The 23,462-nt window shown below is 43.8% G+C and overlaps 1 protein-coding gene across 8 annotated transcripts in view; it reads right to left on the bottom strand.

Annotated features, from left to right (window-relative positions):
* WBP1L (WW domain binding protein 1 like) overlaps positions 1–23,462 on the bottom strand; it is a 59,638-nt gene that overhangs the window by 14,444 nt on the left and 21,732 nt on the right. The window contains exons 2-4 of one of the 8 annotated variants that reach the window (XM_030488526.1): positions 10,107–10,403; positions 8,742–8,854; positions 346–448 (exon numbers count right to left, since the gene is read on the bottom strand). The exons of 1 other annotated variant lie outside the window; for it this stretch is intronic. In XM_030488526.1, coding sequence (XP_030344386.1) covers positions 346–448; positions 8,742–8,854; positions 10,107–10,133 — 243 coding nt within the window. In that variant the 5' untranslated portion in view covers positions 10,134–10,403. Of the gene's footprint in view, positions 1–345; positions 449–3,157; positions 6,270–8,090; positions 8,554–8,741; positions 8,874–10,106; positions 10,404–23,462 lie in introns of those variants that run through there. 6 more of the 8 variants (XM_030488529.1, XM_030488534.1, XM_030488532.1 and 3 more) reach the window with 6 other exon arrangements.

The raw sequence follows: 23,462 nt of genomic DNA, 5'->3' as shown, positions 1-23,462 counted from the left end.
GTGCTTCAAACTTCAGAGTAGTGCATATTGGCACTACATTTCTCCCTCAAGCATGGTTTCCTTACTTGCGTACCCTCAGTATTGCCCAAATCAGTAAGAAAACCAAACAAATCTCCAGTCATGAACCCGGCAAGACGACCCATTACTCCTCAAAAAGCATGCAATGCCCATTGTAGAGAACCCTATTTCCTTTGCCATGTCAGGTCAACTCTGGTTTGTGTTACAGTGAAATGCAATCGCGATGTGTAAGAAGGGCTGAATACAAAACCCCATGGGACACAAGCCAGACCTGTATGAGAGCCATGCAGATTAGGATGGGAAGCCATACAAAATGGAAGGACTTACACCAGAGTTCATAGTAGTAGTTGCAACACTGGGATTGTCCACAACAGTGGCCCGTTTCACATATGTAACTTTGATTGTTGACACCCATGCAGGTTTCCTTGTCCTAAAATTAAACAGACACACTTTTAAGATGCTTTGTCAGTACCTTCTGTAATTTTTTTCCTTAATGATCTGCAAGCATTTGAAAAGTCACAAGTTACGGTCTTGGGAAACTCTAGAATACATAAAGAAGTTAAAATACAGCTAAGGACCACCAAAAAACACAACAGGACTGTTCAGAAGAAAACCCCATATCTCCAAACTCACGAGTTACATTGCTTTAGCATGTAAATCAGCCCTGCTTTCTCATCATCCCTTTCCCATTAAAAGTTACTACGTTTTGAGAGCCAGACATTCTCTTAAGGAAGAGATGTCATTTGTTCCACATTTTACACAATATCGCTGCATTAGTGGGGCTGAATGCCAAGTGGAGGAAATGCATTCATAAACAGAACATTACAATTTGAGAAAAGACTGCTTGGATTCATTTAGATCTAACTGATAATTGCAGTATGTTCCTGCAAGATTCCAATCTAAAATGATTCCTTCATAATTAGCCATGTGCTTTATATAAGATCAGCATTCCTGTAAAACTTCTTCCTGGAATAGCAAAGTAGTCCAGGAGCTCAGCCAAATCAGCTGTACTTTATCACCCAGCAGGTCCTCGGGACACTTAAGATGGAAAAGGACCACGGTGCAAGGTCTCGCTCCCCACATGGTGCGCTGCTTCATGAAAGTCTGTGTTTTCCTGCTAGTCTAAAAATCTGGGTGGGAAAAAGTACAAAACACAGGAAAACGAAAGCATTTTACAGGTTGTGGTTTGACACCCTCTATGATTTAGACTTTGGGGCAACCTGGAAGTTATAAGGCACTACACAGTTTCTTAAGAAACAAAGAGATCTTCATAAAAAACATTGATGTTGCAAACAAAACTGTAACAGTGTCTACAATTTTCACCTTCTTTCACTTAAAATTTATTATAAGGTAAAGAAAATGTGGGGAGGTTTATACTGAAAGATGTGTTGAAAGAATTAGTTTTACAAGTAACACCTTTCAAAACAAACAAAAAGCCCAACAAAACCCAACCAGCAGGTTAAGGGAACACACATCAGTGTATCCCAACACTTGCTGAGCTCCAATGTCCTCTATTAGATAGAGAGATATATATACACACTGTGAGGGCACCACAGCCACAATTCTCAGCTCTATGGAGCCACCTATGCACAAAATACAAAGACTATTTGAAACGATGGACCACCTCACTGAACAAGAGAGGTAAGGCAGCAGTTTCAATGCAGAAGAGTCCTGCACTAAGTTCTTAAGGAGACTCAAGTCCATTTGGGGATCTGGGGGAGCACCAGCATCCCCACCACCATGCAGCACCCCGTTCAGAGCTGCATCTCCGCAACACTGGGCCTGTGGGTCCCTCACCTGAACACCCATAGCACAGAAAAGATCCCATGCTGCATTTTTCTCCTAAGAAGTCACACCGACTTTTGAAAACCCTTTTGAAAGGGTTTCTGATTGGGTGCGAGCACAGTTCAGCAGACACCACTCAGCACACTATGTATGGCTTCCCCTCCTTCCACAGGTACCTGGTCTTCCACAAAAGGCTCTAAAAAGCATCAACGCACCATCTCTTTAAAACTCACCCGCAGAGGCAACAAGCTGGAGGGGTATCTGCCTCCTTTTTCGAGGAAGAGAAGAACATTTTGCTGGACAGACCAGTTGAACTGCTTTACTACAGGTAGCTAAAGCAAACATTTTATGTTCTTGCCCTGAGAGGCTGCATGCCAACAGCAGACACAACATTTGCCTATAGGGTAAGGAGGTGTTTCCATCTCTAACTGCAACTTTTACAAGACACAGTTGAGCTAGCACAGCATTTTCTGCTTCAGGCATGCTATTCATTCCAAAAATTGTAATTTTAGTCAGCAAAAGAATGAGGACACATCTATTCTCTGATCTCTCCTTATTAGTTTATTTACACTTCTCATTTTTGTTGGCCTTGCAAAGTTAACGTAACTGATGAGTAGCATAGATTCTGGCTCTCCTATCAACAGAACTGACAAATTAGGATGCCATTGCAAAATGGCAATCTTGTTGATAATGCACAAGGCAGAAAGCGACCGGCTGAGGCCTGCGGTTGTGACACACGAAGATCGATGTGACCTGTTGAACCAGCAAATGAATCACGTACAGGTGGTGAAAGAACAGCATCCCACCTAAGGAACAACTCTGCATCAGAGCACTGATCCGTTCTTGACCACCTGTGTTTACTACCCCAAAACTTGTTCCATTCAGTGGTGTCTAAGGCAAAGAGTAGCAATAAGGAACACATCAGTGTCTTCTGGCAGCAGTAACCTGTAACAGCTTCAACATCACTGTATTTTCCCCACTTAAGAACTTCAAAAAGTCTTATTTTCTACAACTTTCATCATATTACCCTTTTACTTGAACTTCCTGACTCGCTCTTGCCAACCTTACTATATCTGAAATGACCTTTCCACAATGCCATATGCTTATACGCAGGGTTGCTGCTGCTTAGCCCAGACAGCGAACAGGTCTATGAGGGGATAGGTGTACATGTTGAAAAGATCTTCAGTATCTAGGTTGGTATTCAGCAGGTTATTCCTGCCCGCTTTTGGAGATCAAGTCTCAAGCAACATCCTGCTTTACTATCTAAAGCAGAGTTCAGATCCTACTGTCTGGAGCTTCTTTACACACTGACCAAGAGAAATAAGCTTCCTTGCTAATATATAAGCACTTGTACCTTTGAATAGTCCTTTGCAGTTGGCTTTCAGCTCCCACAGCTCAGAAAGTCCAGAGTTTTCAAGTCCTTGCAGTGCCAGCCATACTCCCCAAAGTCCAAGCAGCTGCTCTTGGAGCTTTTCTGCAGCCCTCTGCCAGCCCAGCCACCAATGGGTTTCTGGGAACAGGGAGCCGTCAGACCCAGTGCCACGTGTCAGACCCAGAACTGTCACCCTTGTTTCCAAACAGTTGCACAGAATCAAGGAATAATTTAGTTTGGAAAGGATCCCAGCAGGTCACATGGCCCGACCCCTGCTCGGAGCACAGCTACCTCCAACGCTTAGGTTACTCAACCCGGCACAGGGAAAGAGATAACATGTAAAGGCAACAAATCATTGGAAAAAGACTACCAGGCAAAGCTTCCAGCACAAGGAGAGCATTGTTTTGGGACATGTTACAGGTGTCTCCTTTGGATCGAGTGTTTCAGTCTCTTTTCCTCTCCCCACATGAGTCAAGACTCACTTCTGTAAGAAGCTGTACAGTTTCTCGCACTGTTTTGCAAGCCAAGGAAGAGGTTACACAATGCCATCTCTACAGGGATCATATTTTTTGTCAGGAAACTTCTGCCCACCACCAAGCACTTCCATCAGGCTTCAATTCCTGGTTAAATCCCAGCCTGCACTTTTCATACCACCAATGCTGCATTATTCCTACTTCCTTCTCCCATTCATTCGTGTCATATGCTGCCAAACTGTAACTACCTAAGACATATCAGCAATATAGTAATCCATAGTCTAAATGTCTCCTGGAAACAATATCACAAGTACTTGTGCTATGAAAGCAACTACTTCCTCTTTCACACCAACAGGTAGGGACAAGGCACAGGACTGAAAGACTAGTTTTATAGGTAAGAAAAGTGTATATGGGGAAGAAAATGTTAGAGAAGAAAGCTGAGTACTCACATCTAGTGACCTGCCTTTGTTTCTTATTTCCATTGCAAGTAGTACTCATAATTTTAATTCTTAATCATTCTTAGCAACATGGAGTTTTTATTGAACTATTACAGAGGGGTTCTGGGGGGGGTTAGGTAGTCTTATACAAAAGAGGGGGAGAATTTCTTTCCAAAAGCACTTTCTCCCCCAACAGCCAGTGGCTACCACATTCCAGCGCAGGCCTCCCTGCTGAAGGACAGTCTTGTTTTCTTGTTGTCCAGGCAAGCACATCGCTGCCCACCACCGTTTGTTCAGCTCACTGTAGACACCTCCAGACGGGCTTACTAAGCAGTATTTACATGGGTCTACTCCCAAAACTGCTCAACTCCATCAGAGCAGAATATTCTTGTTTCGCAACTAAGAAGCCTGAACATGCCATCCGTTATCTCCCACCTGCAAAGCCTGGGAGACTTCCAGCTCATTTCAAAAGTTTGGCTTTGTCCCGCAAAGCAACACGTACTCATGTGCATCATGGTCTCCTTGGCGTCATCCTAAGAGCTAATGCGGATCTAAGAAACTGGAAACACTGGATCCCTGACCCACACTCCAAAGCCAGCAGCTTTCAGGAGAAAGCTCTGCAGACCTGGAGTCTGTGTTCTCTCCCCACACAGTCCAATAGAGGCCATCTGTTAAATCCAGTGCAGGCTCTTTCTCATTAAACTGGTTGAGTTTGGAAGACCTCACCTTGGTGCCTTTGGAGAGCCTCTTTCTATTTTAGATGTGGCGTTTTGGATTAGTTTTCACTTGTCATAAACTTTATAAAGCAACTTGGAATAAAAATAAAATTTACTTATTTTCTTGTCAATATTTGGCATCTGTTATAAGTCCACAACCATGCCGGCAACTCTGCCAGCAGCACACTCGTGCTGTCAAGTGCTTTTACAAATAATCCTTAAAATACCCAGCAGTGGTAGGTATAAGAGGACTCAAGGCAGTGTCGCATGTTGTCACATCTGAAGCTACAGCAAACATTAACGTCAGTGCCAGGGATAAAAGCCAATTATTTTCTCCACTTTCCAGTTTAGTATTGGACCTTTGCTGGAGGTCTACGTGACAAATTAAAAGGTCAAAATCTAGGGCATGATCAAGATAGGAGGCATTCAGGGAGGTCTGTAGGTTGCCTGAACTGCACCTTGCTGCAAGAAAGGATGAAATCAGACCTCCTTATCCTACTTTTCTGAAGGTTTGCAGTACTAAACGGTTGGGTTTAATACCCATAAATCTGTTCAGATTTATTGTGTCTGAAGCCAATATAGGAAATGGAGGGAAAGAGAACTGGTGGGCAGTGGAGTACCATTACAACAAAAGGATCAAGGCACTTCATACTTTTCCACTCTCAAAAGTCAGCAGTTAACCCGGGAACGTTGTTGCTATGTCGAAAAGGAGAAAGATGAAGATGAGCAAATTCCAGACCGGTGTGGATATTTTCCAAGCTGAAAATTAATATGTGCAACTGCAGCAACAAACACCGCAGCCCACGCTCAAAAGTGCATAGTTGGCAGTGAACCACTTACAAAAGATGACTCCTCAGCTGGCATTAACCAGGTAACCAAAACCAGCAGTAGCTGATATCACAGAGATCTAATAACCATTTTAGCTCTTTGCTCTGTCTCCTCTTTCCACAGAAATCCGGCCTCCATTACCCTAAATATGAGCACCTTGCATTTATATGGCCTCTGTGTGTCATTCAACCTGACAGAGTATCTGTTCATCCTAACCTTGGTAATACCTAGACGCCCCAGAAAACATTTGTGTGCAAATGTGATTTGCATTTACTGACAGCAGGTTATATGCCATTCCTGTCTTCTAGGGTAGCCAGTTCTTTAGACCTACTCCCGTTTCTCTCCGAACCTCAGGTACACCATTTGTCAAGGCACTATGTAGCAAATTACTGTTTGAACTGGAAGAGATGGGGATTAATAACGGAACTGAGTAACACATTACAAACAGTGGGACACCATGAGAAGCCCAGCAGGAGGCTGTAGGGAGGCTGCCAAACTGGCATCCACTGGAGGGCAAGATGCTACTGGTTTTAACAGGACTCGGGCTCAACCTGTGACCTCCCCAGACCTGGCTTTGTGGCTCTCACACGGGACTTGGGTAATAAGCATCTATCCAACACTAAAAAAAATCCTGACCTAGTTATTGCACTGATCTCATTACTCACAGGCAGCAGACCTTCGTTTTCAGTACCCAGCTGCCCCCGAACAACACAGCACACAATCTTCAGAAAGATGAATTAAAAATACGTATCTTGAGTAACTCGCAATCAGTATTTGAACCACGTGTATTCTTTAAGCACCCAGAAGAACAGAATGGAAGTGATTATCAGTATCTTAAATATGTTTGAAACAACCAACAGGAAAAACTATATTTGATATCCAATATTTACGAGTTACCACTTGGGTTTTACTGAAGCTCACATATCAGACTATCACTAGTGCTGGTTAGCCAAGCCCATCAGCAATAGCTCATGAGAATGCAAACACAAAGCTAATGAAGATGATGAGCATCTCTGTCAGATAAAAGACTCAAGTAGTAGAAAGTTAAAATTGCTACTGAAAATACTGGAATGCCAAATCTTGCCATAGAGTTTACTACAATTCCTGGTTTGCCAGTTGCTCCCCAGTTCCTCATCAAAATTCATCTTAAGTTAAAAAAATCACTAGATCCTTTCAGAGGAGGACAGTGAGCGGGATGGCAGCAAGGACAGGCAGAACTGCAGGGGAACCCTTGGTCACCAGGGCAGCTCAGGACTGAGGCCAACCCAGTTGAGCATACACCGAAGCCACCAGTCACCTCCCATCCTCATAAACACTACACTTGTTAGTCCTTTGGAACATAAAAGCAAAAACCCACCATCGAAGCAAGTGCTGTGCCTCTGGTGGGTTCAGTTTAACAAAAGCACGTTAGGATTGGTAAAGATGAAAATGGCTTTGATTGCTAGGAGTTACTGGAACCTCGGGTGCCAGCCCAACAAGGCATAAGTTCCTGTAAATGCCTTACACCACACAGCTGAGGCCAGGAAATAAATCAAGTCTGGGCATTTCTTCATAAGACACCCACCACAAATTTGGTTTTGCTGATTGTGGAAAAAACAAAATGTGTTAAGTGCAAACATCCAAATACTTACAGTATAGTAAGTTGGGAGGAATAATGCCTCTGAGCTGTCCCTGGCACAATAAAGATCTCCAAAATGGGAATTCTAACCCACAACACTTATTGCTTCTCTAATGCCAGCATCAGGAGAATTATATTTAAATCACCATGATTAATCAGCCACAGTAGAACCATCTTCACAGCCCCAGCAGATGCAGAACCTCCAAGGTTTTATTAACCTTTATCTGAGGAACAAATTGGTTTGTTGCATCCATTTATCTTGGAGAAATACTCCAACAGTCTTTAAAGGAACACTATCCTTTCACGGATCACGGACACTTCGATATATTTCAGTAAGAGCTGGTTTCATTTTTGTTTATTGCAAGTTTCACTTTCAGACTCCAAGAACTGCACACTGGCATTCTAAGCCCATGTGAAAGTGTTTACTTCCCTTCACGCCTTGCTAGAAGCTTCCCAGCTGTAGTCCCACCCCTTTCACATTACAGATAGACGCTTCTAGGAAATTACAGCTTTGAGGAGGCTGCCTGGAGTTTTGTTGTTTTAAACCACCAAAGAGTTGACATCACTGAAAACCTCCAGCAGTTAAAATTAAACCTCCCTTTTACATTTATGCAGTGAATTACATGAACATATTCAAGCTTCCACCTGCAACCCTCAGAGGAAATGCTCACTTAAAACTGAAAGCTGAGATCCTCTACAATCATGTTTCCTGGGATGGGAGCTTTAAACACCCACGTTGCACTGATGTCAGATAGAGCTGACCTAGCTTTTTAGGCATTTAAACATCATCCCCACTGCAACAACCACCGAAAAAAAACCCCAAACCAAACACCCTATTTTTACCATATGTTCTGCACTTCATCTGCCAGGCTGCAATGCCACTGGGTCCCAATAAAGAAGTGATGCCAGATCCAGGGGAAGCAGTCCTTCAGCGCAGGAATGAGCAAGGGGTGCCTGTCCCGGGGAGCAGAGGCTCTCACCACAACCGCTGTGCCCTCCTCACACAGCTCCTGGGAGAGCACCCCATTCAGCACCTCCTCCCTGCAGCCCAGGGGCAGCACCCCTTGTGTTGAGTGGGAACAAGAACAACAAAGGACATCCCAGAAAACCAAGTGTTTACAGGCCGAGTGCACACACAAGAGACAATAGAGGTGATGAGATGTGCCTGAATTCCTCCCACACTTTCAATTAAATAGCACTGTTCACTAACAACCCTTTTTTCACCCTGCTCTTTTAGAAGTAGAAACATTTCTGAATGCAGAACACAATCACAAATATTCATAGTTTTAAGACCAAAAATTAAAACTCAAAATGATTAAAACTAGGCAAAGTTCGAGCAGCTCTGCAAGCAGTTCTTTCCCACTGTATCCTTCACCAGTGGATAAAAATAGTCAAGAGCTTTGCTCTTGTGTTCTTGAGGCAACACCTTTTTTCTGCTTCCTGTAAATGCCTCTGTGTAGATGCCAAAAAGTTACAAGCCGAGAAAAAAAGTACCATCCAGCCCACTGAGATAACCAGATGTTCGCAGTTGGAGCAAATGAAGCTGAATACCGCCGAACTTCTGGTTTTACACCATACGCAGCACCTCCACTGTCCCAAATTTGTCTCTAAAACAAAAAGATTAACTCAAAAATAGGAATTTTAGAGAAAAACACACATGTGAGACTCAAGCAACCTCAACATTTAAGCCAGCTATGTCTCACTGCAAGTTGAAAGTCACCCCAAGCCATTCGGCCTTTGTGCCTGAATTTCCCTCCTTGGTTCAGTTTCGATGTTTTTAGGGAACGTCTCTTTGCCCTGAGTGCTAACAAGTGAACTATTATTATAGCTATTGCATTCAGCTACAGAAGGTCATTGTGCTAGAGGTAGTTTCTTATATAAAACTGTTTTCGGTTCAGCAGGGTAGGAGAGGGGGGAGCTGCATTTCACCAAAAACTGAACTGATAAGGAAAGAGAGGCAGCACTGTTTACTCAGCAGTGTGCTCAAGTCCTTTTGCCTTCCTTTCTGAACAACTGGAAGTAGGTTTAAAACATGCTACGGTCCAATCTTGACTTTTTAATTCTAAATTAGAAACTGCAAGCAGCACTCTGATATCATGCAGTATCTATTTATCGTGGATTACAGATCCCAGCGGTGCTGCGAAGAGTTTACAGTTAAATTCCCCTACGGACGTGCCTCCCAGACCAAAAAAAGGGTTTGCTCTCCCCGAGCCCAGGAACACATAGTTGGCACCTCCTCCAGCGGGGAGCAGCTGGGCAGTTGCTACCACTTCTCATTCCACTCGCCATTACCAGCTATTAGATTGTCCCAAGTTTCTTGTTCAAGCTCAATTAAAAAGTCACCAAGCTGGGGGTCACAGCACGTTGCCATTGCCTTTTGGTGACCTTTGTCAGAGATGAGATACATAAAAATGTCTTCTTTCTTTTACCCCCACCCCCCCCCCCACAGTTTAACAGCATATTGCCCACACAAGAAAAGGGTTCAAAGTTTGGCATGTTTTTAAGCAATGTAAACACAATTCCATATTAAGGACTGTGGAAAGTACCCTAAATGCCAAGCAAACAGAAAGTGCACAGGAGCACGACACAAAGAGCCGCCGTGCCGCCCAGCCTACAACAAGCAGCGAGCTGCTCTCTCCAGCTCACAGCTCTGCTCCTTCCTCGCTAATAAAAACCGTCTCTCCCAGTGCCGCGCTCCCCGACCAGCCGCCACGGGTGGGGAAGCACCGTTTGTACGGCTGCGTTTTGGGAAAGTCAGAAATCACTTCCTTAGAGGTGCGGGAGGGGGGTCAAAATAAAAGCGAATCGGTCGCATCCTCCACCTGAGCGAGCAGCTCCCACCGCACCGCAGCTGGTTACCTGTCTGAGACCCAGGAGGAAAGGCATTCTGCAGGCTCATCCTCCGCACCAGCGCATGGGAAGGCAGGAATTTAAAGCCCCACAGTGACCATTTCCTCATCTGCTGCGGGCAGCCCCGCTCCTCGATCCTATTTAAACCAGGGCTTCCTCGGTTGGGAATGCTAAGTAAACAGGGTCCTGGGACACTGCACGCACTCGCTGGCTCCCCCTCCTCCTCCTCCCACTCCCCGTGACATATCTCAGACGCAGCCCAGCCGGGGTGTTTGCAAGAGGGAAATGACATCAGGTCGGGCAGCTCTGAGGAAAAAAAAAAAAAGAAATAGAACCAAAAAATAAATAAAAAAGAAGCCCTGACCCTTAAAAGAGCTTCTGCCAACGGGAGCTGCGTGCTGCCGATGCAGGATGCTGGCCTGGAGCCATGCGGAGCACAACCGCTCTGCTTCCTGCTAACGGGATGCTGCGAGTGGAGGGGAATCCATTAAAAACGTTGGCAAAAGCCAGCAGCTCCTCAGCGATGATTAAATCTCGTTAAGCAAAAATAGACATTTAATCTAGTTTTTTTGAGGAGAAAGCCAAGTTTGATGCTGCTCGCTCAAGAGCACTGGAGCTCTAGGAGCAAGCACTATGGTTTCCCCAAGTACCTCAAGATCACAGGGACCAGGGTAAAGCCTTCACAGACCCAAAGCATTCCCATGCTGCCTTCTGCCTGCCACGACAGCTCTGCTTTTTCTGAGCAACCCTTACAGCACTGTCAAGTCTCAGCCCCTCCGGATAACAGCCATCTCATGAAAGAAACAGCCCCAACTACCCTGATTTCAGCAGCATCAGCATTGGGCTTCTCCAGCACCAAACAGGTGATGGAAAGACATTTTAATCCACCCTTCCCCAAGGAAAAACGCAGCTAGCCCCGATGTAAGGTTTCTCATTCTACTTGAGCTCATTTCACATTTTCATGCCAAGGGGTAATTAAGCCTTATAAACAAATTTATCATCTAGTGCCCAGGATGGCATGTCTTGTTTGTCCTCTCCCATGCAAGGAGTACAGCAAGTTCCGCAGCGGTGTAAGAGATGACACTGCAGAAGATAATCTAAATTTAACTCCCTTTTCTACCTCCACTTTGAAAGTTCAGCAACCTCTTTTTTTTTGTGCTTCTCTTTAGTCAGCAGCTGTCCTCGTCTGTTGGGGGGACTGGGACACCACTGCCGCTCCGTGTGCTCCAGGCATAGTTGACAGAGGGGCAACTCCCCTGTGTTTGGCCTCTTTGGCTTTTGGACCTTGACACATTACAATATTTGATGAGGGAAGGAATATACGGGGGGGGGGGTTCCATAGAGAGTTCACTGAATCCCTTTTTTAGTAGCAGTTTTAACAATCATTTCAGGACTTCAGCAGAGAGAGAAAGAAACCACATATAATTCTTACAAATGCTCATTTACAACAGCAGGGAAAAAAAAAAGAGATTAAAAAAAAAAAAGAAAGAAAGGGGAAAAAAAACCCCATCAGAACAGACCCCCCTGACAGCTGGATAGCTTGCAGCAGTGTCAGAAAAAGACACCCATTTTCCACATGCCAAAACCCCTCAGTGACCACTGCTGCTGCCTCCTCCCTGCCCAGCCCTGCCCAACCCCAGGGTTGTTTCCCAAATGAGAATCCCACTGTGGGTCTCCTCTACACAATTAGGCTGTGAGACTACACACAAGTATTACTTATTTTTACACTAACTTAAAGGCACTTATAAACTTGCTGTTTAAGGTAAGCTCATCTCTGTTTTTCCTAAGAGAAAACAGGCACATTAGTAATTTCCTGGAGGATACAAAACATCAGCATAAGCTAGCATCAGCCAGGCAACGGGATTTTCCAGCTTTTGTGCTCTTGGATCAAACAAACTCTCAACCTTTGCTTTTCCAATTCTATGGACAAACAGCAGTGATTTAAAAGGGCAGCTTTCTGTTTTAGTAATCTGTTCTGTGGCCTCATGCTGTCCTTTGAAATATCTGACTTTGGCTGTTGCTATCCAGAGCCCTGGACGAGGCAGAACCCAGGGCTGAGCCAATGCAGCAATTTCTAAATCCTCAGAAGGAATCTAACTTTAACCACCCGCCTCTCCCCAGCACATACTCAAAAGGTGAAGCGTCATTCCACATCTAACACAAGTTGTGAAGGATTATCAAACGCAATAACTTAACAGAAGAGCAAAAGCATCCTAATTTACGTGTGAATTTAGCAATCCTGGAAAGACTGACACAAAATAGGTGGCTTGCAAGCAGGCATTACCACATTCAACTGCAGCAGCAGTAGCAGCCACCCTCTCTTGCAGTCTCTGAGTGACAGTGACCAGTAACACACTCCACAAACTCTCCTATAGGTGACTATGGAAAAAGCCCTCAAGAGGGTCAAAAAAAAACCCCAAAAGCTGTAGGAGTTAGCTCATACCCTTGTAATACCCTAATCAATACACTTAGAGCCTTTTCAAAACACCTACATTCTCCTAATCATTGCAATTGCTTTGGATATTCCAACTGGTATAATTTTACTCCCTCCTTTAAGTTTGTAAGTTCTTGCCCCAGTGCTTTGTCTTGCAGCAAAGAGTTTCATAGACAGGGGTTGTGAACAAATAGTTCCTTTCATCAGAAGTGAATTCACCACCTTGTAATCTGACTTTCATATTATTAGCAGGTGGGAACAGAAGTCCCCATCCATCTTCTCACCCATTCATTACTCTGTACCTGTTAGCTATCTTCTTATAAAAGATATCAATCTTCCCTATCCTCTTAACACAAAATCTTTTCCCAAAGCCTTCAGCTGCTCATTGTCCATTTCCAAAACCTTTCTAATTTTCTATTGCTCTCTGCTTGGGGGAAACCAGAGCCGAAATCATAATTATTTTAATGAAAGCACGAGCAGCTCTAAGGCAGCAGGCTCAGCTGCTTTCATTTCCTTTATACAAACCTGGAGTCTAACATCTGCAAAGGCCACCCACCTGTGACACAAGAGTGTGTCCATCCGAGATAAAGAACAGAGCAAACACAAGTTGTACAGTTTCTCTGTAGATGAATCTCTTGAGGGCTATGAAAAGTCAGGGCTAACATCAGGACAGATTATAGGATCTATGTGATTTTGAACATTTGCTTGTTTAGGCAGCCATCACCCACCCTTTTTTGGCATGTCAGCGTGGATCCCACTATAGGATAATGGTGAGCAAGATTCTTTTGAAAAATAGGGAATACAGATCTCTGGGCTTTATCAGGCTGTACGACTGCTCTGCTGAACATGCCCATCTGCCCCAAACATGACGTCAAGCAAAGGATGCTGTGTGACACCTTCCCAACACACTGTGCCTCGTGACCTCAGATTTTAGCACGCAACTGAATGAGATGATGTAAGTTGTTTGGGCCGTTTTAGAGTTGCTTTCCATGCTTGATGGGAGATGCTTGCAAGCAGGTTTAGTAACCCAGCAAGATAAAAATATCCATTTTGGTAACTCCTGAGGAGGCAGCTTGACCTTTAGGTGATCCAGTTATTACAACACGATTGGAACAAAAGTGGAAGTCGCACAGCTCAAATCTGTCAGGCTTGAAGCACAAGGCTACTCTCAGTTGCTCCATTATAAAAGTCCCAGGCAGGGAGAGGTTTTGAACAGTAAATATAGGTGGTGTGAAATATCCCCTCAATTAAAACCTGAATACCACTGTTCTGCAGCTATATATCTATACAGGTTGACCATAAAGATGGAACAATTTTATCTTAAGACTCTTCCATTTGCCCCAGTGCACTATGTTGTTTTCATATTGTAACAGGAGCATCAGTTACCCGTTTTCACTAGTTGGCCCGCAGCCTTGGGTGCTAGAACTGAAACTACACAAGTCTGGCAAGCACTCAAAGCAAAGTGTGAAAGAAGCAACCTGAATGCAGGTGATTTTATCTTTTCCCATCCTGGAGATGGCTCTGGGAATAAAGAAAAATAAAAGGAAAAGGGAAAGAAATATACATAAAGGCATAAAAACATCTGTTTCTCTAGAATAAGAAAACATCCAGCAACAACCAACCTCTATCTGCCTTGATAGCAAACGTTCTAAAGGAGATCGTTTGCTAGCAAAACTAGTATGAGACACTGGGAGATCATCAGTGCTGGAACAGCAGTGCAATGCTAGATCTGCCATGAAACCATTGCTGGCTGGCTACCTGCCTGCAAAATCTGTCCACTTGTCAATTCCTGAGGAGTGAAGAGCCACTTCCCCACCCTAGAGACACCATTATAAGAACACGATGACTTTCCAATATGAGGACCAGGTGTCCCAGGTTCATGTAATGTATAGCATTGGCACTGCCTACAGAGAACATCATCAACAAATTCCAGAGGTCAAACAGCAACAGGTCAGTCTGGTAAATTCCCAGTACCTACAGGACCTACTCTATTGCTTAGGAGACACATGGTCCAAAACAAACCTTTCAAACCCTTTGTGTCTAGTACTGCTGTCCTATTTAGGAGTGGGATAAAGTGGGTCCCCCAATTTGTGTGCAGTTCAACTACAAAACAAGGACACTGCAACCACTTTCATTTACTGTTTGTCAGGCCAAACCGACTTAATCATTGTAAGAGAGTGCAAAGAGTAACTGCAGGAAAAGACACTATATGTGTTGGAACTGGCTTGTGAGCAAATGCTGCAACCAGTCTGCTGATCAATAATTTTTAATGTGCAATGAAGCACAAGGGCTTGCAGTGGTTAGAATCTGTCCTTGGGCAGGCCCCTCTTCCCTGCAGCCTGTCACCACTTCTGCCAGCTCAGTGGTTTAGAAGTGCAAGAAACTTCTGCAGCTTACTAAGTCAAGATAAGCAAGCCAAAACAGTGCATTTCAACCTCACTGCTGTCACCCGGCTTTGCCTCTGAGTAACGGGTTAACCAGGGAGGAAGAGACTACACACTGCAAAACATGCTTAGTGTTGCAGAAAGCCCCAATGGCAACAGCTTGTGTTTGATTCTAATTGAATCTTGATTTCTAACTGGATCCTGAACAGCGAGCAGACAAGTGCAAATATGTGCCACATCCTCCACCTAAAAGCCATGAGTGAGCACTGAACCAAAAGAGGGGGCATTGCAGAGGAAGCCACTACCCAGTTTGTCACTGGGTATTTCAGCCTGTCCTCCTCTTCACTTTTTATATGCGGGTGAAGAAATACCAAGAGTAAAGCACTTCCCTTTGCACTTATGTACAGCAAGTAGCTCCTCCTCTGAAGCTGCTTTCTGTATCAAGCTATCATAAGAACGGCACTCAAGAAAGGGCAGGGAGCAGACAAGGGGTGGATGTGGAGGAGATACCCAAGAGGAGCCCTCTCCAACACCCATCTGACAGGGGAGACAAAAGACGCCACGTCCAAGCTGTTCCAGACGCTCCTACCCACTCTGCTGTTTAGCTGATGGGAGAGTGGTGGTAATGAAAAGTCCAGGCTCCATCTCTGAGACCAAAATAGTTTTTGCTAAGTGTAGCTTGAAATTTCCAGCCCTCAGTGACATTGTTTCCCATTGCTTTTTCCCCAAGGAGGAGAAAATGATAGCCACAGGTCCAGCACACTTTGCTTCACAGCAGCAGAGCTGTGGCCAAGCCAAAGTAATTGTAACACCAAACGCTATTTGCATCATCTATTTTGTATGACCGCTGTTTGAATACCCGAGCACTGCCATTCAAGGCCAGAGGTCTTAAAAAGCCTTAAAGTCCTTTGCCACTGAGGCAGAGGCAGACTAAAGAGTTGAAATTGCCCTACTGAGCAGTGACACTAACTGCTTCAGTGGAGACGGGGTCAGTTCTGCCCCTTCAGCATTCCCAGGTCTTGGGCACCGATGTCAGGCTTCAGTTTTAGTCTGGAGTGGGTAATGAAGGCAGTGGAAAGCCTATTTGGCTTTCTGTGAGCCTGCTGGGAGGGGGAGAGGGAGGATAGAGGGGGGGAGTTCAGCTGTTAGACATCTGACAAGGCTGTTCTCAGGAGGGCTAGTGTGTCCGGGGTGGCACAGGGACACTAGCCTGGCTCCTTGCTTTTTGGCACTACAGCTCTTGTTTTCCTTATGCCTGCGTATGCAAACAGGACCTTTGGTAACGGCTCAAGAGAAGATGATCTGCTCCAGACAGGGAAGAAGGCAGAGCCTGCAGACAGTAACAGGATCCCCCGAATGTGGGATGAAGACAGTGTCTGTTCTAGTTTTAGAGTCTTGTACCATATGGGTACCAAAAATACAGCCTGTGTGTTTCCTTTGGTCACATCATTATAGGAGACGGCACTGTCCCAGAGTTGCTTACCAGCACAACCTTGATGGGGATCTTAGATGCCCTACTCTTAGAAGTGCTATTTGTTTTCTCTCCAAATGACAGTAACTCACTATTTTTAGTGCTCATCTCATGTCTGCTTGGCATTTCCCTTGGGCCTTACCCTTGTTTCACAGTGCTGGTGCCAGCTCCCACGAAGCATTTTTTTGGTGCCAGAGGGGCTGATGCCAAGTCTGTCTGTCGTGTTGCCAAAATGGCAGCTGGCTTTATTGTTGAGACAGAATTTGCCAAAGCTAACAGCACTAGTGCTGGGGTGACTAGCACTGATTTTAAGGTTTTCTTCTCCCTTACTCTTCTATTGCCTCTAGATTTCATGGGATAGTGCTGCTTCAATTGACCTTCTGAGGTCCTAGGAGATGGATTTTTCAATCAGAATCTAAAGCAACAGGCAATTACGCAGCAGACAGTCTTAACTCAGAGCTCCTCAAAGAGAAGGATACTTATATACATGGAGCAATTATCTGGGATGCAGCACTGCCACTGCTGGCCCCAACTATGCAGGACCAAACCCCACTGCACATCAGGCAGGGCTTGATCTCTCCCAGCCTGCAAATGTGTTTTAAAAGAACCTACCATAAAAACAGAGACCCCACTGAAGATAAAGACAGTTATGTGGCATTTCATCGCCAAGATATACCCACGACAGAAGTCTGGGGCAGGAGAAGGGGGTCAGGGATCAGCCAAATTGCATCACATCACCATGAGCAGATGACAAAACCCAAGAAAGGTCATGGCCTTTTTTGCCCCTTTTGCACTCTCACAAGTGCAACTCCATGAAATGCTACTGTTCAGCTAAACCCAGTCTCACAGAAGGCACAGGCATGTTTCGTTGTGAGAAACACCCAGAGAGATGTGAACAGATAGCACATGTGATAGGTAATCATACATGTACAAATGCATGTAATTTGAAGTGATGATACCCCTGCAAATCAGGAAGGATTTTGATGTTAACCTCTGCTACTATTCTTCTAAACCTAAAACACACACCTTGCTCAGAAACCATGTTGTTAAACAGGCATCCAGTTGCCCAAAGATGCTGAGCTCTTTCTTCAGGAACAGTGCAGTTAGTTAACCTGACATGAGGTAGACAATTGGTTAAAATGGTTTTCTCATCATGTAAGCCTTTGCCAGGGGATCTGTTACAAATACAGTCTGCTCAGATCTTTCTGAAGTTCATTGGTCTTTTCTGAGCTTAAGTTTACATCTTGAACAAATTTAGAAAAGCCCCCAAAATCCCAGCAGTCTTGTTTTCCTCAGTTCACTTCACAAGAGGCTCTCTTATTGAGTTCTGAGAATTTTTTGTTTCCAGCAAAGCATCACTTCTGTATCGCCCATACCCTTCTTGAAAGGAACAGATTTTCCAGGAAATCCTTTAGGGGAAAATAAAAAAGAGACATCAGCAGCTGCTGCTTTCCGAGCACCCTGCTGGATACTATGGTTAGAAAATGTTACACAGCAGAGCAATATTGCATAGGTTATACTGAGACAAAGAGGCGTCCTCAAACTGCCCTGTATATGTACAACCTCAAGCACCTTCCTACTATTATCCCTGGACTTTACACTCCAGGCGCTGCTGTGGCACCTACATCCACATCAGTAGGTGGGTTCTGGGTTGTACTGTGTTGGCAGTACACAAACCACAAACAACTAGTTTAACAGAGCTTTCTTCCTCTTAGAAAATACACGTGGATCACAATACCCTACTCCCAAAATTAAAAGTCTATCAATGAAACCAATGGGCTGTGGAGTACCTACAGTTTTACAGAATTTCTGTTACCAGCAGAAAACTAAACTCATCTCAACTGCAACAAGTAGGCTAAGGCTCAGAGTTTGTGGTTAGAGCCTGGCACAAAACGAGGGAAGCCCTTCCACATGGCACATGACAAGCAAAAGACAGGAAGACTTCTCCCTTTCCAAAAGGAAAAGCACTAAAGATCATGTACACATATCTTCATACAACTAAAGCAAAGAATTAAAGGAAACCACAAGTTTAACTATTAAGAAAGTTCAATACCACAAGCATTTAAAAGATCACAGCAAAACAGTATTAAAGATGTCACTTTTTTATCACTAGACAAAACTCTGAGAGAGCTATCAGATCTTAACCTTCATGGTTAAAAACTTCATTAAACGTGCAACTTTACACAAAAAAAACCCCCAACCACTTCAGAAAAACCTCATCTTAGACACAAGCTCATCTTTTCTAACTTAAATTACTATGTTGCTTAGGATCTCTCAAAGTGCTTGGAAGAAAGGCATGAATTCATCTCTATTTTTAAATGATGAGTAAACAAAAGTAAGGAATAAACAAACCAGAGCAGTTTACGGTTAAGTTCAGTTTCAAGGTTGAGCTTACCCATGACTGTGAAAAAGCAGGAAATAGAGACTTTAAAGCCTAATCTCTCCCTGTTGTAATACTGGTTCTCCCTTGGACATCTTCACCAGAAAGACAAAAAAAGCTTCCCAAAAGGCCACACAATTTGTTGCTCTGCCAACTAGAAAGGAGAGCTTTTGGGATTGCTTCAAACAGGAGAGCTGTCAGAAAGTATCATCCACATAAAGCAGAGAGCTCACAGATGTAGGTTTCCAGGTAGGTACAAATAAAGTTGGTTCGATCCAAGCATACAGGACAAAACATTCATGGCCTCCCATCACCAGCTCTTCCATCCTACTGCATTTTCCCCTCTCTGCAGCTATTTTCCCTGACTGTAAAATGGAGAGAGTGCCAGAAAGTTGTTTGAGATATTACAACTGTTGGACTCTAAATACAAGTAATTGTTATTCTTTCTATGCCTAGCAGAACTGCCACCAGTTACCCAAATATTTCCTGTTGGGCTGAGCTCATCTAGAGGCCGCCCTGGGACAGCCAGCAGTTACGTAAGGAACAGGCGGCAGGGAGGAAGCGATGGCCAAGTGTGGTGTTTCAGCATTAGCCCTGGCATTACAGTCTGCACTTCGCTTAAGCATTAAAAGCACTGGTGGCACCTGGAATCACAGCCAGTTTTTAAACTTCAGCAACCAACCTGCAGGCCAAGTGGTTTTGTTGTTTCAAGGGCAGATACCTTCAACATCCCACTGTCTCACTCCCCCGGGTTCGTATCTGTAGGGCTTGCCCCTTCACTATACGGGCAATGTGTGTTCCTCTTCTGCGCATAAGCATGCTTTATTTCCTGTAGTTCAACGTCCAATAATTAAAAACTCATTCAGTTATTTTGGGAAGAAATGCTGACCACCATAATCTGCCTTTATGGGTATTATCTTATCCCAACTGCTATAATTTCCATTAGTGCTTGTTATTCCACTGGCAGATTAAACAAACACTCCCCTGGCTGTGGCAGGGCTGAAGGAGGACAGCATGACCCTGTCTTACCTCTTTCACACACTTCTCTGCAGCAAGGCTGCAGGCTGCAGAAAAGAGAGAAGACAAAGTGCTTGCTCTCTCCTTGCTGAAGCCTGGCTTCCAGACACGCATTTGCTTTAGATCACAATACCAGTGGCCTCTTACTCCTGCAACCATTGTTTTCTTTTAAATTCTCCCATAGGATAAACCAAATAGTCCACATGCAACTGTGTAAAAAAAAAAAAATCAAATCAAAACCTGACACCCTGCCTTTCACAGGAAGGTAACTGGTGCTAATTAGCATGGCTACAGTAAAACAGTAAATCTTAAGGAAAACAACCAACCAACAACTGTCAGAAGTCAGTTATTTTCTTCTTCAAAAGGTGAACAATATACATGTTATCCTCAGCACTCAGAAAGCTTAAGACATGTGGGTGTCTGTTGAATGAAGAAACTCTAAGGCAAGGAAATACATTCAGTTTTTAGAAATACTCACTTCTGACACATCGTAGGCTCCTACAGTAGTATTTTTCCCCTGAAGCAGGTAGTTTGGGGAGTAGGAATTCTGAACATCTCCTTTCCTAGAAACGAGCAAGAAAACGGCCCTCCAATTTCACTGCAGAGACCCAGCCTGCAACTTGTAAAGTCATCAGACCATTGAAAGAGACATCTTCCAGGTAAAAATACATGAAGAACTTGGGGATGGACAGCAACATTTGCAAGCAGGATTTAATTACAGATTTAATTACAGACTGACCGTAAGACTGTCCTCCTTTCAGCACTTGTTCCTTAACACAGGCTTCAAACGTCAGGGCTGTTCAAGAATGAAAGATGCAAACCCAGAGGCAGCAGGCTGAAAGGCTTCTCAAGAAGTCACCCTGTCAAACTGCTCTGGGAACAATTCACTGCATCATTGACAACCTAAAGCATCAACATTTCTCTAACCTATTCTTAAGATGACTGCAATCACTAGCATTGCCACCACCTCAACAGGCAACGTGCTTCTGTGCCCGACACTCTTTAAAAATTAGGATGTTCTTTCCTGTTAATATTAATTCAGACCTTACTGCAAGATAAGGCAGTAATTTATTCCTCTCCACTAAAACCAAGACAACTGATCAGTCATCATCTTAACTTAGCTCACCTAGAAAATTGTTCTATTCATCTATAAGTTGCTTTCAGAAGACAAAAGGTGGTGTTGGGTTGTGGGTTTTTTTTCCATATACTACAAGGATTAAATCATAGTTTTTTCATAGCTCTTCTCACTCTGCAACTCAAACCCATCTTAACACGTGGGATCCGAAATGGTGCGCATCACTTACTAGCATGCAGTACTCAAAACACCCGCAATAGGGCACTTCTATTACTAAATCATTACAGATTTGTGGGTTTTTTTGCAAAAACTGCACTCAATTTCTGATACATCCCAAAATCCTAGATTCCCCCTATTTGACTTTTCCATCCAGTAAGTACTCTGCATTTTTCCTTCGGGAGAAGTTAAATAAGGCTTCAGTAGTTCTCCTGTCTTAAAAACCACACACACAACCCTTCATCTGCATCATGAGTGCTTTCTCTCTGCCTCCCAATCTGTTGGCACAAGGGCAGAACAAACCCCTCTAGGACCCCAACCACCATCACAGACTACTTCTTAGCATGTATTTGTCACTTAACGAACCCACTGCATTACTGTGTAGTCCTGAACACAGATCTATACTCAGCATCCCATAACCAATGTGCTCCCTCACTCAGGTTGGGCTGTGAAACATCCATTGAATCAGCCAAATTATTTTTGTTCCTGATAAATCCACACTGCTCGTTTGCTGTTGCCTTAGAGATGCTTCTAAAGCCTTCAGGGATTTATTCTAGTACTTTACTAGACACTAGTAAATACTGAAGCACTTCACCATTTTCTAATTTTTTCTTCCTTATTCTTTTCCTTTAACTTGACCCCTTTACACTTAGTATTAATTTTAATGTGTGTAGAATTAGAACATGGAGTTTGTGCGTTTTGGTTTTTTTCCCCTCTAGTGAACCAAAAGAACAGCAAACCCTTTCAGTCTACATATCAGTTAGTGAGTCACTGTTTACTTACTTCCCTCATTAAATTTCAGATCAATATTTTTACATCTAATAACTCTATTTGCAGAACCTTTTCTTAAGCCTTTGTGTGGACCTTGCTAGCTGTAACACAATTTTTACACCAAAGGTGAACTATACAAACAGTAAAATCTTTACTGGCCCTTCAGATTTAGACGACTGAATTTAGTAGATGGTTTTAACATCAGCAAAAAGAAGATGAAGATAATGAATTTCAGGATCCCTTTAAAATCCACGTCTGGCATGAGAAAGAAAAATGTTAGGTCTTTTTAAAACATATAACCCATTTGTGGAAAGAATTCAGCATAAACTGACAACATGACTTTATCTTTTAGAGCGTCAGCACACAGTAGACTATCAATTGAAGTCTGAGCTCACACTGAGTTGAAGTTACTACAAGGAAAAATAAGTGACTGTGAAAAATGTACCCAAATTCTTTGAACATTCAAAGCAAAGTTTCAATTAAAAAAGCTAAAGCTATCTTTTGTAAATGTAGAAACTTACAAGTGAAATGGAACTTGTATCTGCCAAAGCGAGCCAGAAGAACCAGTGGTATTCCATGTGTCCACCATGCACCAAAAGAGCCTTACGGATGCTGAAGGACTCAATTTGGAAATCACATCAGTAATGGAGGTGAATCAAGCAGCTCAGCTGTCAGATCAAGCACACTGGACCAGGTTTAGTTCTCTAATACACAGTTAGTGTATGTTTGAGCTGTGTAGTTAAAAAAAAGTCTTTGAGCTGCTATTATGCCTCACAGCCATGTAGCTCTGAACAGCTGAGCCTCGTACTTCTCCTTTCTAGGCAAGCTAGAGGAAGAGCAACCCTGCTGCTTCCTCATTAGTGTAAAGTACTGCTGTCAAACTGTCTGCAGCTAGTTTTCAAACTACCCTGAAGGATAACCAGACCTCCAAAACCTCAGCAAACACACGGAAAATGCTCCTTCCTGAACTCCCCTGGAGCAGAAAGGTGCACCAGTGGCTCCTACAGTCTATAAACTGCAAGTAGGTCGTGAGTGTCTGCTGCTTACAGCAGCTCTCACCGCATTCTCATTTAGGTCCTCCACTTTTTGTGTCTCATCTAGACCAGCTGGAAGAAACCTGGATGCACACAGATTCCAAGGATGTCCCTTGTGAGTTGCATCCTCAGGTATGAGAAATGCCGCTTAAGTCAGGGCTTCGACAGAGAGCCCAGATCTTGCTGCAACGTGGTAACTCTGCCAGAGCCATCCTGCCAGGTTTATAAATACCAATCTCTCACAAACTAACAGTAGAACCTGAAATAAGATTAATTTCTGAAGGACGAGCTGGTGGTCTAGAGGTTTTGTTTTATTTCAGAGTGTTGCCCTAGGTTAGCTGACCACACAAGCAAGGAGCACAGGCACACATGCTGTTGTACCACTGTAGATGCCAAGCATTCAGTAAAGGCAGAAATGCTAATGCCAGAACAAAAGACAAGACCATTCTCACAAGTACAGCAGAGTCCCCCCACAGATCCAGTTTTACATGGATTGTGCTTAGCACAAAACAGCCACTTTTTCGCAGCAGACACAGATTTATTCTTGGCGAAAAATTACATGGTGGGTCAGATCTCTCAGAGA

The sequence above is a fragment of the Strigops habroptila genome, chromosome 5, assembly GCF_004027225.2.
Source record: "Strigops habroptila isolate Jane chromosome 5, bStrHab1.2.pri, whole genome shotgun sequence".
NCBI classification, from domain to species: domain Eukaryota; kingdom Metazoa; phylum Chordata; class Aves; order Psittaciformes; family Psittacidae; genus Strigops; species Strigops habroptila.
This window is presented reverse-complemented; position numbering and strand designations above follow the sequence as displayed.